At 50.5% G+C, this 24,914-nt stretch overlaps 1 protein-coding gene and 1 long non-coding RNA gene across 2 annotated transcripts; one reads left to right on the forward strand and one right to left on the reverse strand.

Moving 5' to 3' along the window:
- The first annotated feature begins 7,315 nt into the window (after positions 1-7,315).
- Positions 7,316-8,200, forward strand: LOC120646423. The gene is made up of 2 exons (XR_005664425.1): positions 7,316-7,394; positions 7,523-8,200. It is a non-coding gene; the product is annotated as an uncharacterized LOC120646423 (long non-coding RNA).
- A 12,003-nt stretch (positions 8,201-20,203) lies between these two features.
- LOC120645282 lies at positions 20,204-21,744 on the reverse strand. The gene is made up of 2 exons (XM_039922090.1): positions 21,088-21,744; positions 20,204-20,922 (listed from the first exon to the last, which is right to left on the reverse strand). The coding sequence occupies exons 1-2, from the start codon at positions 21,718-21,720 to the stop codon at positions 20,239-20,241; spliced, it is 1,317 nt and encodes a 438-aa protein (XP_039778024.1). The 5' UTR covers positions 21,721-21,744; the 3' UTR covers positions 20,204-20,238.
- Between the last annotated feature and the right edge of the window lie 3,170 nt (positions 21,745-24,914).

Raw genomic sequence — 24,914 nt, forward strand, 5'->3', positions numbered from 1 at the left:
CATACACTAGGCTATGCTAATGTGTTTGCTGTAAGCAGTTCTGGCCGTAGTGGAGGGCTGGGGATTTTCTGGAATAATGATATAAAGATTGATATTTTACCGTATTCACAGTACCATATTGATGCCATTGTTCATGAGGAAAGATGTGAGCCATGGAGATTGACGTGTGTGTATGGTGAAGCGCAGACTAGTGAGAGATTTAAAACATGGGATCTTTTGAAACATATAAAGTCATCTTCTTCCCTACCTTGGTTGTGTATTGGTGACTTTAATGAAGTTTTACATCGATCGGAGCATGTTGGTGTGCAGGAGCGAAGTTACAACCAAATTTCTGGCTTTCGAGAGATGGCAAATGTATGCGGCCTCTATGATCTGGGCTTCGAGGGCCGAAGCTGGACGTTCGAGAAGTGGGTGGCAGGTGGTTCATACTGTCGTGTTCGTCTTGATCGTGCCCTAGCCACACCGAACTGTAATAGTCTTTTTCCTGCGGCTACGGTCAGTCACCTATCTACTGCGTCTTCGGATCATGGACCAATTCTGCTCAGGTGGAAGCAAGAACATGACAGGCATAGCAGAAAGAGGAAGAATAGATTCCATTACGAGATCATGTGGGAGTCGCATGATGAATTTAATCCCTGGCTCGCTGAGGTGTGCCAGGGGGATAAAAGCTATGACACTTGCTGATTTGCAACGGAAACTGACAACTGCGGCTGGTCAGCTGCTAGTTTGGAGCCGTCATACTTTTGGGCATGTACGCCTCGAGCTGAAAAAGCTGAAAGAAGAACTGGAAGCCATGCAGGCAAATCCTCAGCGCACGGGGCCGACACAAGAGGAGATCAAAGTGACTGATCGGATCATTGAACTGAACCATAGGGAGGAGATTATGTGGCAACAACGTTCAAGAATCAGGTGGCTGTCGGCAGGAGATAAGAACACTCGTTTTTTCCATCTTCGGGCGAGCCTGAGAAGGAAGAAAAACAAGATTAGCAAGCTCAAAAGACCAGATGGTCAGATGACGGAGGATGCTGAGGAGATGAGCAGGCTATCAACAATGTTTTATAAGAACTTATATAGTTCCGAGGGGGTGGCTGATATGGAGGCAGTCCTGGAGACAGTTCCAGCCAAAGTCACTCCAGAGATGAACGATCTACTGCTTGCTCCTTTTGAGAGCAAGGAGGTGAAAGAGGCCCTGTTCCAAATGTTCCCCACGAAGGCACCGGGCCCAGACGGATTTCCGGCCCATTTTTTCTAGTGGCACTGGGAACTCTGTAGAGAAGAAGTTACTTCGGTGGTTTTGAGGGTGCTGAGAGGAGAGGATGATCCAGCAAGCATCAATAATACTCTGATAGTCCTCATACCAAAGGTGGCGCAGGCAGATGAGCTGGGCCAGTTTAGACCCATCAGCTTGTGCAATGTCATTTACAAGATTGTGTCAACAGTTGCAGCAAATAGACTCAAGAGAATCTTGCCAATGATCATATCAGAAGAGCAATCGGCCTTTGTTCCGGGCCGCCTTATCACTGATAATATTATCACTGCATATGAATGCTTGCATTATATGAAGCAGAAGCGGGGGCGGGTGTCTAGATGCTGTGCGTTGAAGCTCGACATGCGGAAAGCTTATGACCGGGTCGAATGGCCTTATATGGCCTTATCTACAGGCAGTTATGACAAAGCTGGGTTTCCATCAGCTTTGGGCGAATATGATAATGAGGCTGGTTTCTACTGTATCTTTTTCAATTCTCTTTAATGGTGACCAGCTTGAAAGTTTTAAACTGACAAGAGGTATCCGTCAAGGAGATCCTATCTCCCCTTATTTGTTTCTGTTGGCAGTGGAGGGCCTTTCGTGCCTTATCAAAGCGAGAATTCAGTCATCGAACCTCAAGGGAATCATGGTGGCACCGTCGGCACCGGTGGTGAGTCACCTCCTCTTTGCGGATGACAGCCTGCTGTTTTTCGGAGCAAATACGGAGAGCGCACGGGAGATTCATGATGTGCTGCAGATTTACTGTCGGGCATCAGGCCAGTGGGTAAATATGGATAAATCCTCTATTCACTTTGCCACAGGTGTTTCGGCCACCACTAGAGGAGAAATAATGGATGCGCTGCATGTCCACAATATGTCCCTTAGCGAGAAATACTTGGGCATGCCTTCTAATGTGGGATCTTCGACTAATGGTGCTTTCAAATATCTAAAAGATAGGGTGTGGAAGAGGGTCCAAGGATGGATGGAGCAATCGCTTTCAGCAGGGGGAAAGAAGTCTTAATCAAAGCAGTACCTCAAGCGATTCCCACTTACTCCATGTCATGTTTTAGACTACCACGTGGACTTTGTGAGCATATCAATGGTGTGTTGCGGAGGTTCTGGTGGGGAAGTAAAGATGGCCGGAGGAAGACGTGCTGGGTTGCCTGGGATGACATGACGAAGCCTAAGTTCTTGGGCGGCATGGGCTTTCGCGATATAGAACTGTTCAACCTGGCGCTTTTGGCTCGACAAGCGTGGCATCTGCTACAGGAGCCGGAGTCTCTTAGTGCTCGCATCCTCAAGTCAGTATACTACCCGAACGGGGAATTTCTGGAAGCCACAGTGGGCGCACGGCCGTCCAAGATTTGGCGTGCGATCATCGACGGAAAAGAGGTGCTGGCACAGGGCATTATTCGAAGGATTGGCACGGGCGAGTCCACTAAGATTTGGACGACTAATTGAAAAGGGCGTTGTCACCTGTTGCAGCTGATTCTCCGCAGGTAGTGAGCGAACTTATTGATCCGACCATGGCAAGCTGGGATCGGCAGAAGCTCATCCGTTTCTTTAACCCTATTGACGTCGAGGTATTCTGCAGCATTCCGTTGAGTACCAGAAGACAGGATGACTTTTGGGCATGGCAATATGAGAGGAAAGGGACCTTCTCAGTTAGATCGGCCTATCGCATGTTAGTCCTAAATAGGGAGAGGACGTCAGCATGGCTGGACGGCCGACCCGGCAAATCTGATTTCAGAGCGGAGGAAAAAGAATGGATGTCACTCTGGCATGTTCAGGTACCGTCCAAGATCAGAGTGTTCCTATGGAGGCTAGCTCGGCAAACACTGCCATCCAGAGATCTTTTGCACCACAGGAAACTGGCACCAAGCAACATCTGTGCACTCTGCAGTGCCGAGGACTCCTAGAAGCATGCTCTGCTGGATTGCAATATGGCGAGGTGTGTTTGGGCCCTTGAAAAAGAGGATATTGTGGAGTTCATTGGAGGCCTGCAAGAACACAAAGCACGGGCATGGTTAGCATCAGAGTGCTCGTCATTGCCCCAGGATGATTTGGTCAGAGTGGTCGTAACTTTGTGGGTCATTTGGTATGCAAGGCGAAAGGCTATTCATGAACAGAATTTTCAAAGCCCGCAGTCAACACACTGCTTCGTGAACTGGTTTATTGCTGAGCTTGGCCTAGCGAAGCCCATCCAGTCTACACTGCAGCGGAGGCAGGATCAAAACCCCCGATGGATTCCCCCTCCCTCGGGTCTGGCAAAGATCAACGTTGACGCCGCCACCTCCAAGAATTCTAGTTTGGCTTCAGTAGCGGCGGTGGCACGAGACAGTACAGGTCATTTCATCGGAGCTTCAACGGTGAGCTTCTCAGGAATATCCGACCCAGAGACTTTGGAAGCAATGGCATGCAGAGAAGGTTTGGCTCTTGCAAGCGACCTCCTCCTTCAAAGGATCAGAGTGGCAAGTGATTGCGTCAATGCAATTCGCAGTATCCAGGATAAGTCGACGGGGAAGTATGGCCAAATTACCAAAGAGATCAGGGCGACTTCAGAACAGTTCGCGAAGGTTGAGTTTGTCCATGAACGTCGGGAGTCCAACCTCGACGCACATAGTCTAGCAAGGAGTGCAATTCATGATTCGCTTGGCCGACATGTTTGGCTCATTGATCCGCCTGTGGGCATTTGTAACCAGTACTCTCCTATAATTTAGTGTGTCCCCCCCTCAAAAAAAATCTATACTATAAGGATCCAAAGAAACTAAGATTCACTCCTACCAAAAAACTTACCCCAACCCTCTCACGGAGGGCCCACTAATTAGGAAATTTTTTGGTTGAACCAGACAAAACTCGGTAGCGGCAAAAACGATCAATCTAAATTGTTTCTGCCGATCGGAGCCATTTTTTTTTCAACGGCAAACATACCCGCCCACCCGCCGACGCATGCGCATGGGCGCACGCTCTTTGGCCTTCCGGGATTGCAGCATCCAATTCCTCATTGATCGCTGCATGTCCGGGATCGGCACGGCGCCCATCAGGCGGCCAGGCGGGTGCACTTTGGCCTTCCGTGATTGCATCGTCCAGTTCCTCTAGCCAGCGGCCAGGCGGGTTTTGCTACGGGGATCGCCGGCCCGTTGGCGCCATCCCGGCCTTGCCTCCGCGTTCGCCCTCGACGTCGTCCCGGCCTGGCCCGTCTGCCTAGCTTGCCGTGTTATGCTGCTTGCCAGCGCTTGATCTTTAGGCGAAACGAGCCGCCGGAGACCCCCTTCATCCGTGCAGATCCTCCACCGCCACCAACTCCGCTCCCCATCCCACGTCACAATCTGAAGGAAAGAAACACTCCTCCCCCTCAATCTCCAGTGCCTCACATCGCTCTCCCGTCTAATCCGTTTAAGGATCAATGGTAAGAAGATCTTAGCTTTCTTACTTACATGGATGATTATTTTAACATGTGGATTTCAAATTAGTGGACGATGCTGCCATTGCGGCACGGCTGGATTACTCTGCACCTTATATGGACGAGTTGAACCTTCAGGTAACTGATGTGCACCGCGGAGTTCACTATTGGGCACTGCGGAGTGCATCTTCAGGTAAAATACTGTGTGTAAAAATAATCATTCATCCATTGTGTGACTAGCATATTTTCTGATTTAACATCTCAGGTAGCACCACATATTTTCTGATAAATGGTTCACGTTTAGCCAAAACTGATGTGACTTATGCATATCAAGTTCACTATTATTGGGCCCTGGCAGCAATTTAAATTTCAAAGTTTTTTATCAGAATCAAACATTCGATTGTTGGCTGCTGCAAAGCAGAATCAAATATTTCCTTTGATTCTTGATGTATGTACACTAATACACCTTTTTACTTTTTCTTTGGGGATTTTAATTGTACATGAGCTACCATCTAATACAACTAGATAAGCTGGGTTTTTGGGTGCTCGAGATTGTTAGGTGGCCATGCTAGAAACAAAGATGGAGCCTAGAGCTATGCCATGATTTTTATCCATATAGGATATTTTGCTATCGTACAAATTTGAAGGACCTAGGGTGTTGATTACTTGATTTGACCTTAATTATTAGATGGCACAGAATTTTAAAACTGAAGGATTGAGGCCAAAGGCTAAAAATCAAGTACGAGGCTGTATCACTCAAAGGACTAATGATTTCTGCTGGCATACCTAAAGGCCAGGCAGTTCCACTTATGATTTCTGCTTGTTGTTTCAGCTTGACTTGGTATTCAACTTGCATTGGTGTTCAATTTAATTAATCTTTGCAATAGCTCTTTCCTATCTTCTTTTTTTTTATTTCCTATCTTCTTTTTTATCAAGCAAACATCAGGGATACAAGGAAACAATGAAGGTATTAACAGATTAGGACATTGATGTCTTGGTGTGTTTTGGCAAAGCAACAAAGAAAGTGATGGATACCTTTCACCTTTAAGTAAGATCCACCTCTGCTTTGCCCTTCCTCTCTCATGTGATCTAGTTACCTGGTAATTATCATTGATTTGGTTCAAGTTTTGTGCATTTTGATGATTTGGAAACATAAAGAAATGAGGTTGATCTATTTAAATCATAGATAAAGAAATCTGAATCCGAGGCCTCTTTGTTTATGACAATAAACGGGATCATAAGTTGATATGTCATCTCATTTTTATGTCTGTGCAAATATAGGATGATATATTTTTTCCAACAAGAAGGCATTAACTTTGGACTATTCCTGGATCATGGCATATGGCACTGAATTATTAGTGCAAAATGACAAACTTTTTTTGCTTTAGTTCTCTGCTTGCTACTTTGGAAGAGAGAATGACGCCTCAGTTATTCTAATTACTCAAAAAATTGGTAGGCTGGTAGCTCAATTGCAACCATGCATCATCCTGTTGGTTGAAATCTGTATGAGAAGCTGTATGAGAAATCTGTATGAGAAGCTGTTTCCATAAAACCCATGATCACACGACTTAAAAATGTCCTATCTCTTTTGTAATTGCTATGAAGCTGCATTATTCAACATCTAATAGAAAAGTATTTGGTCCTTGTTCATGGAGTGTTGCAGTTTATGTGCTAATAGAGTGATGTGTGATGGGTTATTAAATTATTGTGATTTTTTATTCATGGGATACCTGAATAGAACTTCATAACGTACATGTGGGTAGAACTCTGTCAAAGGAATAGATGCTTGCCTGGTCCACCAATGTATATGTGTGTGTATACTGTATTTATGTGCAGATATTACACTTCAATTCTAATGATATATATAGCTCCATATCCTATTGTTGATGCTCTAGCTTGCAGGGAAATTCTAAAGGGAATATATCAGGTGCAAACCAACCTCTCCGTGCAAACTATAGAAACTTCAATCTGAGTCATTGGATCAACATTCAAAGGGTATGAGGGATTGAGTAATTTTACAATTTGGACCCGCCCTTGGATTGGGTAATCACACTTTTGCAAATCCCCCTCCCACCTCTCTGCGCCCCTCCCCTTGGATGTTGATCTGATGCTCCAGATTGAAGTTTCCATAGTTTGCACGAAGAGGTTGGTTTGCACCTGATATGTTCCCAATTCTAAAACCCATTTTTTAAGTGAAACCAATTGTTCATGCTCTAGCTTGAGGAGAAATTCTAAAACCCATTTTTAGGCAAAAAGCCTAGGATCCTAATCTGTTCAGACCATCAGCTTCTTCTCTAAGATGTAGGAGCTCGTGCTTCCATAAAGTTTGTTATACTATCTATGGTTCGCTGACCTTTTTATATTATACTGCAATTAGATCTGTTGAAAGCATCAGAATTTTTCTCCAAGAAACCAGAACACTGTTAGAATCTCATGCTACCAGAACACGGGCATACTTATCATGTAGGCACTTACGTCTGTGCTAGATCTCTGGGCATTAACCTTCATGCTGCAAATCATGTAGTTCTTTTGGATGCATCGTTGAATCCAGCACACGATTTGCAAGCCATTTATCGAGTTTGGAGGCAAGAACTTGTCACCTGAGTTGCTCATTAGTCGCACTTACTTGTGATTATTTATTTATTCAGTGGGAATATTCTTTCCAGGTAAGGCTAGACCAAACCTGTATATGCTTACTGCCTAATGGCCCATCGAACAATGGAAGAGAAAATATATAAGTGGCAGGTAATTTTGTATTTTTCTTCTTCTGGTCTGGAGTTCTCAGTTTGATTTATCCAAGTTATTCTCTTGTACCTGGTAGATAAATGTCCATCTTTGTTTGAAAAAATTACTCATCTTTTTGGAATTTACAGGTGGGTTGCAGGTTACCATAAACATGAAGCTCTCCTCCAAGAAAACGAAGACTTACAAAGGGTGAACAAGACATGGCCTTGTCAAACTGGGAGGCTTTGAGGAAAACATTTAAACACCAACCAGAGCATGATAGCTTGGATAAGGTTTGGAAAACATTTAAACACCAACAGAGTGTATGATGGTTTTGATAAGGTTTCCATCCGGGGTCATGTTTTTTTTTTGTGTTGGCCAAAACTGATTTTTTTTTAATATCTTGTTTATTTGCTTGAGGTCGAGTAGGTCAACTCAGCTCTATCTGCAACGAGGTGTCCCATCCAATCAGGATGAGGAGGTCCTAACTGATGTCTGATGGGTTGTTTTATGCCTATCTAATGGACGTAATGACAAGATCCAAGCTGTGATCGACTCTGACATGTTCCCTCACCTTATGGAAGTTCCGGTGTAATTGCAATTTTCAGTAGCCAGTTTCCCTTCCGATGTTCTAATATGGCAAAAGATTGAAGTCCTAACTCCTGAAGACACTATGATTTCAGGTCAGTATTGTTCTAATATGGATTTAAAAGGCCCATCCTTATCTCTCCTAAAGCAACCTGTAGCAATCTGGACATCCTTCTATTAATACCTGCAATATTCTAGAAATTTTTGAAATCTTTGTTTCATTAAGTCTATTCAGATGGGGCCGTGGTGGTTTTATATGTCTCCATCTAAAATGATGCCCCCTGGTGATTAGCCTTTTCTTGTCAGCTTAATTTGGAGAAAGGCATTGAATGTGGATCAGTCTAGAAATGTAGCATTAGCAGTTGAGTTCGTAGATTTCAGCCTATTGTACAAATGGTAGCCTTCTAAACTATATCATTTAGCAAGTTAATCCGTGTACCGTCAGCTTCCTGTTATATAGTCGTGTAAAACAATTATATATCATGAAAGTGGATATATGTGCAGAGCCCTTTCAGTCTTTTGTATATTTTGTCTTTCTTAGCATTTTATAAGTTTTGGAGTGAACAAAACACATGAACCATGACTTTTGGATAAGACTAAACATCTCATGGAAGGATTTATGGTCCCGTGGCAAGAGAAATATAGGCCAAATGATTTGGACTCTTAAGGTCTTCTATCATGTATGTTTTCTTATTTAATTCAGATGCAGCCATATAGGCAAGGAATAGAGATTTATAGGTCCCACAAAATCGAGGCACATGCTTTATTTGCTCTTTTATAGTGTAGGTACATCCACCTTACATTTCTTTGGGTTTGTTTTTTCCCACTCCTTTTAAGGTATGGTGAGGTACTGAGGTTATGCTCTTCTCAGTATAGAACTGCTGCCGAAGTCAAGCTTGGATAATGAAATCTAATGCAGACATGGAACTTTCGTGTTGTGGGCAGTCATGAATTTGAATATTTTTGTTGTGCCAAATTAAGTTGTGTGGGCATATGGTCACATTTTAGACTTCGGTTATTTACCAATTCAATAATTTTACAATGTATATTTTTATATTTTGAATATTATTTTAAATATATATATAGTTTCTTAAAAATGATTGTTGTAGCTAAAATTTAGTGTAGTTATTTTTAACAACATTGCTCTTCTAACACGTGCATGCCGCACGTGCACCTTACTAGTCTAGTTAATTAGTGTTTGGTCTTGGTAATACGTGTTAGTTTTCTGCTTAATTAGCTAGTTCTAATTGAACTTTGCGTGCTTGGCTAACTTGTGATATTTAGCTCAATTTGCTAGTCTTTACATGCTTAATTAAGAAGACTTTTTATAGTGATTAGTTCCAATATTTTTTATGAGTCTTTTGATTGGCTTTCTGGACAAGCTTTACAACCACTTGATTTTGAGCTTTGCTAATCTCCATGAAATCGTTAAATGCCTAGTGAAGTAAGCTCTTTTCGGAAAAGCTTTTTCGGCACTTTGATAAATCGTTGCTTCCACTTTTCTGTTGCGCCTTGCTCGAGTAAATTGCTTTTCACTTACTTCCGCTTTATGTCGAGCTTTTCCTAACCGTTTCTAGGGTGAACTCGTCAAGTGTTGGCTTGTATCACCTTGGCGGTTAGAAGAGGGGTGCTTCGGGTTGTTTTCGGGACATATGCCTCGTTGTCGGTGCCCTGACCCGGCGGTCCGGACCCAACCAGTGATGATGATGCGTGTTCCTCGTCCTTTGATGCAAGAGGCAATACAATAACGCACGGGTTTATCCTGGTTCCGGCCGTGGGGTCGTACGTCCAGCAAAGGGGTGTGCGAGAGCACTGTACTATCTTGCACCAGGGGTGCCTGTAGTAGGGGGTACAAGCGAGGCGAGAGAGGGAGGGAAGCTCCCAAGTCTCCGCTAGAGGAGGAGTTGATTGAGGCGAGTGCCAATTCAGAGGAGCGTATGTGCTCTGCTAGTAGTGCTAAGCGTTGTTTTTTACCGAAAGGTGGGCCGACCCCCCTTTTATAGACACAAGGAGGGACGGTGTACATGCGCTGGGGATCATGGAAGTCGTCGTCTTCTCCCCGAATCGCGGGGGTGCAGTGATCGAGTACTGTGGGAAGTACACTGTGGGGTATGGCGCCGGTCGTGGCAGTCGTCCTGGGCATCGTCCTTGACTCCATCTCACCGAACCAACGGTCCCAGACCCGCTTCCAGCTCGGGGACGGGTCCGGTGTCACCACGTGTCCCAGAGGTGGGAATGCTCAGCACCTGTGGCCGTGGACCCGGACCCCCGCGAGTGGGTCCGGGACCTCCTCGTGCCATCCGGACTCCCGCAGACGGGTCCGTGACTTCCACGTGCCATCCGGACTCCCGCGAGCTCTCGGCTCAGCTAGCTGCTCGGGAGGGGTCCGGAGCCGCCACGTGTCACGCAGACGCGGGCGCGAGTGGGGATCGCACCGGTGTCCTGGCTCCAGCAGGTGGCATGGTCGTTGCTGTAGGGGGTACCAACCTCCAGGCGTGGCGTGGCGGCGTTCCGAGGGTCCTACAGGCTATGGTCTTGTCCTGTTCAAGGCCGGAGCCGCTTCCGAGGGTCGTGCCCTTGCTGTTCGAGGGCTCCGCAGAAGGGAAAGTACGAAGGAGGTATGGGGAGTTGGCAGTATAGTAGCTGGAGCAGTGCCGAACACGTCTTGTACTGTGTCGCAGGTTCCCACAGTGTCACCACAGCATCCGAAATGGCGGAGCAGTGACCGGAGTTGGCGGACGAGACTCCGGTCACAGCCACTGTGGGGTATGGTGGCCTGACGCCGTCTGACCCGGGCCCTGTGGAGGAGTGGTTGGCATTAATGCCTCCGTACGGCGGGCGGGTGAGTGGAAGGACCGTTTGTCCCTTCCGTCGAGGGGTGGCCTCGAGAGAGGCGGAGATCACTCCGCGGGTCCGAGGGGGGTGTGGACGGGCCGCACTGCGTACGTGGGCCACGTGCTGGGCTTCTTTGAGTCTTTTTCTTTCTTCCAAGTTGGAAGGAGGCTGTAGGCCTTCATGGGCCTGGTTGTTCAGCATGCATTTACATTTTTAGGGCAGTTTTAGTCCCCTGATTAGGGTGCCCCTAATCATGGTACCCGACAGTAGCCCCCGAGCCTTTGGTCGAGTCAGGTGATTCGGCCAAAGGGTATTTCGGCAAATTTACCCCTTGATGTGATCGATCGGTGCTGCGCTCCCACCAGACGCATCCAGATGCTGGCCTGGTGGATGCGACAACTCGTCGGTCGGGGTAGTGCGCCTAGAAAAAGCGCTCCGAGGCACGCGCGCCTTCTTGTCTTATTCGGGTGGCGAGTCGCGTCAGCACGCTGAGCACGCTGAGCAGGCCAGGGCCATGATCCCGCGTTCAGGGCCTCAGCCCTGCTTTCCCTGGTCGCCTTATGACGCGCCATTCGAGGGCAGTCGGCCAGCGCCAATGCTGGGCTGCTCAGCGTTCAGGGGCTCGGCTTTATGTTGTTTGGTCACGTCTCGGCATGGTAACCGAGGGCATCTTTTGCTCGTGGGGTGCCGCACCATCACGGGCGGTCCAAGCCTTCCCCTTGCGACAGGCTTAAAGCTTGGCGCCCGATGCGGCTATAAATAGGGATCGTGGGACTCCCTATCCTCTCCAACTTCCCTGCTCTTACTTCTAGCATCGCCTAAGTCTAGTAATGTTTCCCTTTGCCTTTCACGGTCGTCCCCCGGACGGGGTGGCCTGGCTTCTTTAGGCTTTGATGCTAGAAGAATGTTTGCGAGCGGCGAGGGAAAGCTGGAGAGGGTGTGCTCACCATCCCTCGGCTTCAGTGGGATTAGCAGAAGAACATTGGGCCCGAGGGGTCCTGCCTCTGCGATGTCCCTCAGCCTGAAGGGGCGTTGAGACACCTGACCATGGCGGCGGTGCCAGGTTTGGTGACCATTCTTCGCATTGTCCCTCTTGGCAACAACGTCGCTCTCGGGGAGATGGGGCAGAGGGTACTGTCCACCAGCTTGACTCCCCGCAAGGTCTTCGGTGGAGGAGACGCTAGAAGAAAGCTTGCGAGGAGGGCATCCCGCCGGACCCGTGTAGTCTGGGGGCTGCTCCTCGCAATCCCGAGCAGCCTGGTCGCGGTGTCAGCCAAGGACTCGGTGCTCTTCATCGGCGCTCGCTCCTCCCCAAGACAGACGCGTTTGTACTTTTCGACGGCTTCGAGCTGGTAACCCTTTGTAATCTTTGTTTGTAAAGAGCAATGAAGTCTCCTTCTCCTTCGCGGAGAGGATGATCGAGGGTGTAAGGGTGAGCGTCACCCTTGCAGAGGATTTTGGTCCTCAAATGTATGAAGTTTTCTCCATGGGGGCGCGTCAGCGCACCCGCAGGTGTAGCCCCCGAGGCATTGGAGGAGTGTTTGCACTCGTCCAAGGGCTATAAACGTCGCCCTGCTTGGTTGCTTTACTGAGGTGGTCGTCCAGTGTCTTTTTCAGCCGGCATCGGCATTTTTCGTACTGGTACAGCGACCCAGAGTCCTGCTGAACCATCTGGCAGGCGCGCGTCAAGAGTGGGAGTTTTGGTTAAACAAGTGGAACTTCGTAATCGACGGTTGTCGACCCATTCGAGGGTGCGGTCTGAGCCGCGGTGTGCGAGGAGCCCACGAGCCCTAGCCTGCGTGAAGGCGTTCAGGGGACCCTCGACTCTTATTACGACCCTCGTCGCCCTTCCGCAGGGAGGAGGGGTGAAGCGCACCATGCTACCCATGCCCGGACGGTGAGCTATGGCTGCTTCAGTGAGCTGTTATCAGGTAGTTCAAGTGGACGTCTGTGCCCTGTTCGATAAGGGTCGGCTCGTGGTCCATGGACACGTCACATAAAGCGCTCGCAAAGGTTCGCTAGGCGGGGCTCGGACCCGTTCGATAGGGTCCGAGGGCTCGATGCTCTCCCTCGATGGGATACCCCTGCTAGGCACCCTCGACTAGCCTTGAACACTGCGTAGGATGTCTTGAACTCCGCGCTCGAGGGTAGCTTGTATGGCACATCCATGTAGTCCCTGACTTTGGCAATCTGGGCCGCCTGTCGAACCCTCGACGAGCCAGGCTTCGAACCCCTGATCAGTAAGGCCTCGGAATGAGGTTCCTTCGAGGGCGAAGAGCCCACTAAAGGAATATTCCATCACGGTTCGCAAACGGCACAGAGTCGCAGGTCGTGCGCACGGGTCTTTCGCTGGTCGTGGGCGACGTGGCCCAATACGTGCGGTGCAGTGCGGGCGCGTCTTTTCAAGTGGCTGCCTTAGGTAGGCGAAGAGGCGTGGGCGGCGGCTGACGGATAGAACAGTGCTACAGTTGCGCCGCGCCCGTCGTTTACTGCGCCGTAATTATTGCCAACTGCGCGTGTGGGAGACTCCACGGTCGTGGGGCCCAGCCATCAGCGACAGCAAAATCTACCGCATTGAATGCGGCAGATTCAGGCCATGGCGGCGAATCTGCCCGTTTTGATGGATAAAAACGGGGAAGGGGGGATTGTTTGGGCTTACCTGGCCATTTTGCCTTCGTCTCCCCTGCCTTTTCTGCCTCCCCTGCATCCTGAGCCCAGAGCCGAGAGCGAGAGGAGGAAGAAGGAGAGAGTGAGAGCGCACCTTAGCCACTGTAAAGCTTGTCTTCCTGCACCCCCCCAGCGGTTCGAAGCGATGTCGGATGTCCAGGAGTCGTTATCATGGGGTAAGTCCACCGCCACCGAGGCGGTTTTGGAGCAGCTGGTCGACGACAGGCTGCTGCCGGTGAACATCAACTCGGAGCGGCCGGCGTGGATCCCCCCGCGGCCAGAGGAGACCGAACCGAATCCCCCCAAGGGCTACATCGTGAGCCTCGTGCGACTCCACGAGCGGGGATTCGGCGTCCCCGTTGGCAGATTCATGCGGGGGCTGTGCGAGTACTACGGGGTGGAGCTGCACAACTTCGGCCCCAACTCCATCTCGCAGGCGGCGGTCTTCGTTGCTGTCTGCGAGTGGTATCTGGGGATCGAGGCACATTGGGATCTGTGGATCCATTTGTTCCATGGTGAGCTCTTCATCGAGAACGTGCGGGGCCAGCCGAAGAGGTTCGCCCGCGCCAGCGGTCTGATGCTTCACCTGCGCCCATCTCGGAGGAGTTTGTACATCCCCAATAGGATGATGACGAACAACGCCGGGTGGACTCGAGGGTGGTTTTACCTGCGCAACTTCGGCAACCGGCTCCCGGCGTTCACCAATAACATGCTCCGGGAGAGGCCGGAGAATTGGGACTGGGGGTATCGCCCCCATCGCATCAGGCCAGGCTCGAAGAGCTCACCGAGATGTTGCGGCATCTAGCAAGGAGGGGGTTGACGGCAGCAGCCGTCATCGCAAACTTTCACCGGCAGAGGGTGATTCCTCTCACGGAGAGGAGCCTGCTGATTTTTTACCTCACCCCCGAGGCCCGGACCTCGGGCTCGAGGACGTCGCTCGTGCTGCTCCCCCGTGACGTCACTTCCCGGAGGGCGAGGAACGCGGTGGCGGAGCTCCCTAACAACCCCGAGGATCTTTGGAAGATCAAGATGCGCCCCGAGGCGGGGTACCTTTCTGTGGTGAGTTCCAGTTTCAATTCGTTGCTGATTTGTGCTTCTCCTCTCCCCACTCCCTGATTCTGACTTGGTTGCGTTACGCAAGGGTTGAGCCGCAGGGGCTACACCTCGAGGCCTCCGGTCCCAGAGGAACGCGAAGTCAACCACCTGCACACAGAGGCGGTGAAGAAGCAGAAGAACGCGGCGGAGGCGGCCACCGCCCGGAAGAGGAAGAGGAAGAGGAAGGAAAAGCACAATAAGGCATGCAAAATTGCACACGCGGAGGGGAACCCGCGGCCCTCCACGCCCGAGTGCACCGAGGAGGAGGAGGGCTCCTCGGATGCCGAGATCAACTTCTCGGACGACGACGAGGCGGCGACAGGCGCGGGTTCCCCGCCGGTCTATCGAGGGGCTGGCGACGAGGATGTGCCCGTGACGCTGGGTGAGGCGAGGCTCACGCCAGGGTCGTTGGTGAAACCGCCCCTCATAGTGGCGGAGCGGAGATCGCCCACGCCAGCGGCGGGACGAAGGTCGCCCACGCTGGCCGCGGGCGGGAGGTCGTCTACACCCACGACAGGACAGAAGTCGTCTCCACCAGCGACAGGTAGGAGGACACCCGCGCCCGCGCTGTCGACGGGTGGCGACGGGTCCGTGGCGAGCGCGGAGACGTCCGCACAGACGGCCTCGAGGCTCGAGGCCGATCTGAGGACGACGCCCTCGAGTCAGTCATCGAGAGGTGTCAGTGTGCCGCGGGCCCGAAGGAGCGGCTCGGGCAAGCGCAGCATGAGCGCCCGATCAGGGGAAGTGATTTTGATTTTCTTCTTCGCATTCGTTTAATTGCCCCCCCAATCCTACTGACTTCAGCGCTTCTTCCCCGATTACTAGCTCCGGGGCCATCTCCAGGGATGCAGCCCCGCTTGCGCCGACCAAGGCCCTCAAGACCGGGGCACGCGCCACACCGCACACGGCACCGCAGCCCCTGTCCGTCGTGGATATTGTGGCTGAGGCCGCAAAGCTCCAGGAGGCGATGGCTCGAGGTGCCCAGAAGGACCAACAGGCTCGAGCGCCAGAGAGTAGGGGCGACGCTGGCCAGGGCGGCGCTGTAACAGCCGCTCAGGCTGACGCCGAGGGGGAGGTCGACCGGGGCGGCGCAAATGACGCCACCCGACCGGATGTCGAAGTCGGGGCCGGTCGGGGCGACGTGGATAGCGCCGCCCAGCCGGTCGTAGGAGAAGGGGAAATTGGTGGGGGCGCGCAGGAACGCCCCGCTGGCCAAATAGGGGTGGAGACCCTCGTCCTCGAACCCCCGAGGGCTGGGGTCGAGGTGTCGCGGAGGAGGAGTCAGTGCCAGGGGCGCCGGCAGAGGAGGAAACCTGCGTCCCGGAGCTTGCGGGGGCCCGGGACGACAGGGTTGTTGCGGCGGTGACGGCGCAAGTGGCGCCGGAGAATGTGGCGCCCGTGGTGCAACTGCCGGAGAGTAGCAAGGAGTACAGGGACTCAAGGGACATCGACCCTGCTGCTGCTGCTGGTGCCGCTGACCGGATTGCCGAGTTCACGTCGGCCTCCGAGGAGGTACTCAATGCGGGGACGTCCGAGGGACCCCGTCCCGGGGCGATCGTTTCTCCGCAGCGAGCAGGAGGACGAAGCCGTCTGGAAGGCGCAGTTCGAGGCCGGCTCTTAGATTCTGGGCCACCTCGATCGCGCCTTAGAGCTTCATAGAACGACGGATTTCTAGATCAGCCAGGTAGGTGGCTCTCTCCCCGGAATCGTTAGTATTTGGCCTTGATTTTGTTCGTTTCATTCACGCTCTTCCACTTGCAGCGGCTGAGGGACATCTCGCGCAAAAAGAGCGACGAGCTGAACCGTCTGTACTCCCAAATGCGCTGGCTTGGGCAGCACAATGCCGACTTGGTGCTGAAGAACATCAACGCCAACACCAAGATGACAGATCTGGGGGCGCGTCAGCAGGCGCTAGAGGAAGAGTTGGCACGGACCGCCGGCGAGCATGACGTCCAAAGGGCCACGGTGGAGCAGAAGGCTCAGGAGGCTGAGGCATGGATTGCCGAGCTGCAGTGTGTGAGGGCGGCGCTCGAGCAGAAGGAGGTCGAGCTCCAAGGCAAGGAGGCCGAGCTCCAACGCGAGAAGGCGACCGTCGCCACGCTCTCCGGGACCCTTGAGGAAAAGGACAAAGCCCTCGAGGAAAAGGAGGTGGCCATTTGGAACGCGGAGGCCGCCCTCAAGGAGAAGGAGGACTCCTTGTCCTCGCTCGAAGGGGCCGTCCGAGTCCAGCAGGCGGAAGCGCAGAAGAATATCACGGGTGAGTGCTCGAGATTTCGCTGTTGTTGGATCCTAGTTTATCGCAGCTTATCTTGGTTCCTTTGAACAGATTTGAGTCAAAGAGTGGCGGACGAGACTGCGGCGAAGGAGGCAGTCAGCACCGCGTTCATGGCGGCGCAGGCTGAATATACGGACCAGGAGCGGACCGCTGTGAGCGTGTGCCAGGTGCTCGAGGGGGAGGGCGCCGTGTCTGGTAGCTCGGTGATCAGCCGCCTGTGAGTGCTAGGTGGTCGGATCGCCGAGCATGCCAAGAGCGTCTTCCGCCTTGGTGTACTGTGAGCCCTCACCGTGGCCTCGACGCACTACATCATGGACCTCTAGAGGGTGTCATCGGGGTACGTCGTCCCAACCGACGCCGATGCGGATGCTGCATCGACCATCATGGATGATGCCGACGCCGCATCGAGGAGTTCGCCACCGTCCTGGCCGCGAAGCTGGAAGCTGACATCCCCCCCCCCCCCATAGCCGAATTCGATGCTGCAGAAGATCCGCAAGGAGGGGATGATAACCTGTAGGTAGTTTGGGCCTCGGAGCCCATGTAATGAGTTAGTACTTTATCATAATAGTACTTGTAGATGTAAGACATTGGTAATTGTAAATCAACAGTGTGGCCCATCGAGGCCTTATGCGTTTGAGCCCTCGTTTTCTTTACTCTTTTTCCGTGTTCTCGTATGCGACTTTGGTAAACTTCTGCGAGGAATTTCGCGTTCATAAGCGACTTAGGCGTGAGGTGGTGAGGGGTGCCGTATCTAGTGGGCGTAGGCGGCCCCACGACTCGGCCGGCCTCGTACCGTAGTTGCTTTTGCCTCGCGTCCGTTTTTCCCAAGTATACGAGAAACATAGATACGGAAATTTTTCGAAAAAACGTTGGCGATTTTTTGGGGACGTTCGAGGGTTCCCCCCGTAGTAGCCCCCGAGGGAGGCTTGCCTTTGCCGAGGGTAAAGCCAGGCGTACCTCAGTGTTCGTGCGCCTCCGAGCCCCCGAGGGTCCGGAAAGTTCCCAAAAAATAAACAAATAGAGCATACTCCTTTATTGTTTCGGGAAATCGTAAATGCGAGTACAAACGATGTACAAATAGGTTGGAACTCTAAGGATAGAAGCGACGTAGCTGCTGTATGTTCCAAGCATTAGTGAGGACTTCACCGTTTTCGTTCGCCAGCTTGTACGTGCCGGGCTTGATCACCTCGGCGATGATGTATGGGCCTTCCCACGGCGGTGAGAGCTTGTGGTAGCCCCTGTTGTCCTGTCGAAGCCTCAGCACCAAGTCCCCTTTGTTGAGGTCTCGGCGCCGAACTCTCTGCGCTTGATACCTTCGCAGGGACTGCTGATAACGCGCAGAGTGTAGGAGCGCCACGTCTCGAGCCTCGTCTACTTGATCCAGCGAGTCCTCGACAATATATTGTTGTTGCCAAGTCGGAGTGTCAGGGTTGCGTCTGGGCGAGAGGAGCTCCATGAGGTAACCGTTGCCGGTTGCTCTGAACTCAAGACTCCCGAACCAGATCACGTATCCCGCTGGGAGCAGATCTGAGGCGCCCATGAGGAATGGGTTGGATCTGCTCGCCATCCCTGGAGATCAAATGGGAACAAAAGAGAAAATGTCACGCAGCGCCCCCTACCTGGCGCGCCAACTGTCGGTGCCCTGACCCGGCGGTCAGGACCCAACCAGTGATGATGATGCGTGTTCCTCATCCCAGATGTTGATGCAAGAGGCAATACAATAACGCACGGGTTTATCCTGGTTCCGGCCGTGGGGCCGTACGTCCAGCAAAGGGGTGTGCGAGAGTACTGTACTATCTTGCACCCGGGGTGCCTGTAGTAGGGGGTACAAGCGAGGCGAGTTCTAATTCAGAGGAGCGTATGTGCTCTACTAGTAGTGCTAAGCGTTGTTTTTTACCGAAAGGTGGGCCGACCCCCCTTTTATAGACACAAGGAGGGACGGTGTACATGTGCTGGGGATCATGGAAGTCGTCGTCTTCTCCCCGAATCGCGGGGGTGCAGTGATTGAGTACTGTGGGAAGTACACTGTGGGGTATGGCGCCGGTCGTGGCAGTCGTCCTAGGCATCATCCTTGACTCCATCTCACCGAACCAATGGTCCCGGACCCGCTTCCCGCTCGGGGACGGGTCCGATGTCACCACGTGTCCCGGAGGTGGGAATGCTCAGCACCTGTGGCCGCGGACCCGGACCCCCGCGAGTGGGTCCGGGACCTCCTCGTGCCATCCGGACTCCCGCGGACGGGTCCGGGACCTCCACGTGCCATCCGGACTCCCGCAAGCTCTCTGCTCAGCTAGCTGCTCGGGAGGGGTCCGGAGCCGCCACGTGTCACGCAGACGCGGGCGCGGGCGGGGATCGTGCCGGCGTCCTGGCTCTAGCGGGCGGCATGGTCGTTGCTGTGGGGGGTACCATCCTCCAGGCGTGGCGTGGCGGCGTTCCGAGGGTCCTACAGGCCAGGGTCTTGTCCCGGTCAATGCCGGAGCCGCTTCCGAGGGTCGTGCCCATGCCGTTCGAGGGCTCCGCAGAAGGGAAAGTACGAAGGAGGTATGTGGAGTTGGTATTATAGTAGCTGAAGCAGTGCCGAGCACCTCTTGTACTGCGTCGCAGGTTCCCACAGTGTCGCCACAGCGTCCGGAATGGTGGAGCAGTGACCGGAGTTGGCGGATAAGACTCCGGTCACAACCACTGTGGGGCATGGCGGCCTGACGCCGTCTGACCCGGGCGCTGTGGAGGAGTGGTTGGCATTAATGCCTCCGTACGGCGGGCGGGTGAGTGGAAAGACCGTTTGTCCCTTCCGTCGAGGGGTGGCCTCGAGCGAGGCGGAGACGTTCTGCTCGCTCGAGGGCAGGCTCGCTACCCTCGAGCGAGGCGGAGGCGCGGGGCGCAGTCGAGGGCTCCGGCGGGGAGCCCTCGAGCGAGGCAGAGATCACCCCGCGGATCCGAGGTTGGAAGGAGGCTGTAGGCTGGGCTTCTTTGAGTCTTTTCCTTTCTTCCAGGTTGGAAGGAGGCTGTAGGCCTTCGTGGGCCCGGTTGTTCAGTATGCGTTTATATTTTTAGGGCGGTTTTAGTCTCCTGATTAGGGGCAATTAGGGTGCCCCTAATCATGGTACCCGACACTCGTTCTCTCGGAGAATTTTTGAAGGCTCCTATTTACCCCCCTGGTCGCCTGTCCGGTCCTTCAGAAATGAAGACCGAAATGATTCACATCACTGTTGCGCTAAAACTTTTGGAAAACTTATTGCTAATATTGGAGGGTTTGCCTTTGCTCGTTGCTATTGTCTCAGACCTGTTTCAGATATAGGCTATAGAAAACGTTGATCTATGCTCCAAGATCTCGATTGGATTTTGTTCTCAACTTAAGAATAAAACAGACTGTTTTTTTTTTACAACAAACATCACATATATTAATTAGCAGCAACAAGCTGCAATCAGCCGAAAGGACTGAAGGTTTACATGATTCAGTGCTTGGAAGAGATCGCACTGATGATTATGCATCCCGAAGGAGCAGACAGGTTGAAATGATACATTATGAGAAGAATTATGGAGAGAAGCCTGTCTAGCTAATGTGTCGGCAGTAGTGTTGAGGGACCTGAGAATTTTAAAGATCTTGCCGTTGATTTGAGGAAGGGAGTTCCTGTAGATCTGAGTAAAAGGCTTGGCTCTCCAATCTGGAAGATTCTCCTGGCTGTTGGAGTTGAGAGCTTGTACTAGTTGTTGTGAATCTGATAGAAAGGTAACATTGGGGAAGTGAAGAGCCTGAGCAATAGTTGCAGCTAGAGCCAGAGCTGCTGCCTCTGCCATGAAGACAGAGTGAACGTTGACCACAGTTGCTTTGATGAAAATAGATCTTGCTGCTTGTACCTGCGGTACGAGAAAGAAGATACCAATTCCAGCATGTCTGTAGGACTGAGTGGGTTGGTCCGGTGAAGTGGAGGCGTCGGTGTAGCATCTTATGCCTTCTATGAGCGCAGGTTGCGTGATCCTGAAAGAGTTGGTCTGGGGCAATTGTCCTTCAGTGTGGATAGAGGCGGGGTATGCAATTGTATTGCCAAAGACCTGTTGTAGATGGTTGGAGCCCTGGATGGAAGAAACCTGAAGAAGAGTTGCGTTGTTAGTAGGACCTGCAGAGGGAAGAAAATTGGTACCTGTAGTTTGATGTTGGGTAGGTGTTGATTGGTCTTCATCTGATATTGGAGCGGAGTTATGTGATTGCTGGTGCTGTTGTGAGAAAAGGAAAGCCACCACTGCATGGTGCACCTGAATAGGAGTCCATTTTTTGCCCAGATATTTTCTTTCGTTCCTCGCCTTCCAAATGTACCACATTGTGGTTAGGAGCGTGGCAAACTTGCTGTCATCCAGATTGAGAGGCATGACGACCTGTTCTAAAATTAACTGAACCCCATCTTGCTCATAGGGGAGATTAGTGGTAATAACAGAAGGAGATGAAGAAAACCAGACTGCTCGGGGTAAGTGGCATTGGAAGAAAAGGTGAGCATCATTTTCGATATTTCCACATGCAGCACAATTATAGTCAGGTTGGGTAGAGTACCTTGAAGCTCGTTCAGCAGTCGGTAGGGCTCTTCTGATCAGCCTCCATGCAAAGGTTTTAATGATAGGAGGGAGGTTTTTCATTTTCCAGGCTCTTTTGAGGATTTGGTTGGTTTGAGGGGTAATGCTTCTGGAGCCTTGGCTAGGAAGATTAATAATCTGGTTAGAGGCTAAATGGTTATAGATGGCTTTGGTGGTGCAAGTACCATTATTGGCCGGTTTCCATCTGAGGATGTCTTGGTCGGTGTTAGGGACAGGATGAAGCTTGATTATTTCGTTGACCGCGGTGTTATCAAAGGTCTGAATAAGAAGATTATTGTCCCAATTGTGGCTATGAGGCATCCAAAGGTCAGAAACTTTGGATGGGAGGGGGTTAGTGGTGACCTGCAGAAGAAGGTGGTTATGAATGTCCTCCCAGATGGGACACGAAGGGGAAGACCAAATGGATGAGTTGCCTACTTGAATTTGGAAGATGACATTGTTGTGGAGCTCCTTTTTGACCTGCAAAATGGAAGACCAGAAAATGGACTTGGGTCCATTGTTGTTAGCAGTCCAGAAAGATTTATTGCTAAAATATTTAGATTTTAGAACAGAAGTGAGGATAGGACTCTTCTCAGTTGCAATGTTGTAAGCGGCCTGGATAATAAGACTTTTGTTGACAGTTTCAAGGTCTTTAATTCCCAGACCACCATTGTCCTTGCTTTGGCAGATATCATTCCAAGATCGGAAGGGGATTGGATTGGTCGGGTTGTCTTCTTGGATACCTGTCCACCAAAATTTCCTAATAATAGTTGTGATTTTGTGCAAGAAAGATTTAGAAAAAAGGATCGTGGACATATAGTAGATGGGGATAGAAGATAGCACAGATTGGATATACGTTAGTCTACCTGCATGATTCAATTTATTGGCTCTTACCGTTGTTAACTTACCTTTGAACTTGCCATAGATGAAATTATAAGCTCGGTTGCGATCATTGTGACTGAAAATGATGGGGTGACCTAAATGCTTGGTGTGAGGTTGAAGGTCTGGCACTGGGAATATATTCTTTATGGCTACTTTGGTATTGTTGTTTACATTCCTGCTAAAAAGAATGGAGGATTTCTGAAAATTGGGAGTCTGACCTGAGGAATCACAGAACACTTGAAGAATAGTCTTCATTGTGGTTGGCTCTTACATATTTGCTTGTCCACACAAGATTAGGTCGTCTGCAAACATAGCCATGTAAGTTAAAATTTGGACATACATAGCCATGTAAGTTACAGGGAGTAAATGATTCTGATTTAGTTTTACAAGGAGTAATACCAGTATGTTTGGAAAATTGCACCACTTCATCGAGATGCACTCAGCTCCTCGATGCAGAGCTTCGGAGAACGCTACTATTTTTTTTTGAAAAACATAGTACAGACGCAGACGCTCACAAATACGCATGCATACTCATCTCTATGAATACACGCACGCAACCCTACCTCTATGAACATCTCCGAGAGATTAAGCCGGCAAATCCTCGAGATTGACAAAGTCACTACAGGCGCTCCGTTGTTGACGGGAACATCGCCTATCACTGAAAGCACAAAAGCCGTTAGATTCTAGAAAATTCGCTCTCACGGAAAGTCAAACCCAGAACCTCACGTGCTACTGAGATTCCTGTAACCACTGGGTCCTTTCGCGGAGAACGCTGCTACTGCCTCACGTCTGCAGGCACTGGGCTTTGGTTAAACGGAGCATGCGTTTGTCCATACAATGGGCCTTGGGCCTCTTGTTGCGCGCTTTTTTTATTTTTGCATTTTTTTAAAAAAAATTTACAGAAATATATTTTTGGATTTAGATTTTACAGTTCTATACCCCTACCGCCCGGTAGGGGGCGGCAGGGGGCCTACCGCCCGGCTGGTGGGCGGTATGGACCTATATGTAAATAAAAATAATTTTTTTTGCACAGAGGTCCTTGGAGGGAGCCTGCCGCCCCCCTGCCGGGCGGCAGGCCCCCTGCCGCCAACTGGTGGGGCGGCAGGGGGCCTGCCGCCCGGCAGGGGGGCGGCAGGCTCCCTCCTCAAATATAAAACTCCAACCCTTCCCTCTGCGCCCTCATTTTCTGCCCACGAGATCCAGAGAGGGGAGAGGGAGAGAGGAGGGGTGAGGGAGGTAAAAAAATCAGCGAAGCCCTGCAGGATTTTTGATCCGAACCGCAGGTAACCAATATTTCTCAACTATTATAGACTTGTTTCTAAAATAATCATGAATTAGAATAGATTTAGATTTTGGATAGTGAAATATAGAATAGTAAACTTAGTATGACAGTACCTTACTGTTATTGCAGCATAAGGCAATGTCTGCCTCCAATTCTGTTGGATTTTCATGGACCGAAGAAAAATCCAGTATATTTCTTGAGATCATGACACATCTTGTAATCAGTAAGAAGTTGGATCCATTAGCGGATGGTACGATAGAGATGGTGTTGTCCAAATTAGTTGAGTTTAAATATTTGACATTGTTTCGAGGTATTACAATGCAAGATTTAAAGGAATACCTGCTAGAACGTAGGAAGATATACATGAGGGTATGTGAACTAGCGAATCATCAACATGTTATTGGATTCTTACAAACTACTTGTAAGATATGGATGCGGCCAGAGGTGTATGAGATGCACATTAAGGTAACTCTTATTCAGTTCTAATCACGTCCGTTATTTGTAATCCATATTTACGAAATAGTAAAATTATTGTGTAATTATATGCTAGGATTACCCCGAGGACACGGAGTTGATTAACAAATCGATACCAAATTTCAAAAAATTGGTATGTATCTTCGGTGGAGTTATGCCGCAAACTAGACGAAGGAGGTGGAAAAGATCTTCGGGTCATAGTTCTCGGCCTCCGTAAGAACACGTGACCGGAGGTTCGTCAAGTCGTGCTGCACCACCTCGAGCACCTAGTTGTGTTAACTGGGATGACGATATGGATGACTTCATGCCCCCCAAATCGTGGCCTCGAACACCTGATGTTCCTCCCCCTGTACATGAAAGTAGAACCATAAAAGAGAGAAAGGGAAAGTCAAGAGGTTCGTCAAGTCAAACTGCACCACCTCCAGCACCAAGTTCTGTAACTGGGATCACGACTTAGATGATTTCATGCCCCCAAACCATGGCCTCCAAGAGATGATGTTCCTCCCCCTGTGCGTGACTACCTAGATGATTTCATGAAATAATGTGTAACATATATTGTTCATCGGTCTAGATTGTGAAGCAAATTGTACTGAAATAATTTGGATTCTTCAGTATCATGGATGTGTACTTATTTAGCTATCTTCTATGTGTCACATTATGTGGTGGCTTGTGCTATAGGTGGCGACAAACCATGTGTCCAAGCATTTGGGGCTAGCCAATTTGATACAATGAACGATATATAAATATAACGTTAAACAAGATACCACATAAGATATTACATTAAAGGTTACGTTCATTACAACCAAATTCTATAGAAATACGCACTGCCAACTAGTTAAACAAGACATTTAGACATAGTACATACACAATATACTTA

The sequence above is a fragment of the Panicum virgatum genome, chromosome 8K (assembly GCF_016808335.1).
Source record: "Panicum virgatum strain AP13 chromosome 8K, P.virgatum_v5, whole genome shotgun sequence".
NCBI lineage: Eukaryota > Viridiplantae > Streptophyta > Magnoliopsida > Poales > Poaceae > Panicum > Panicum virgatum.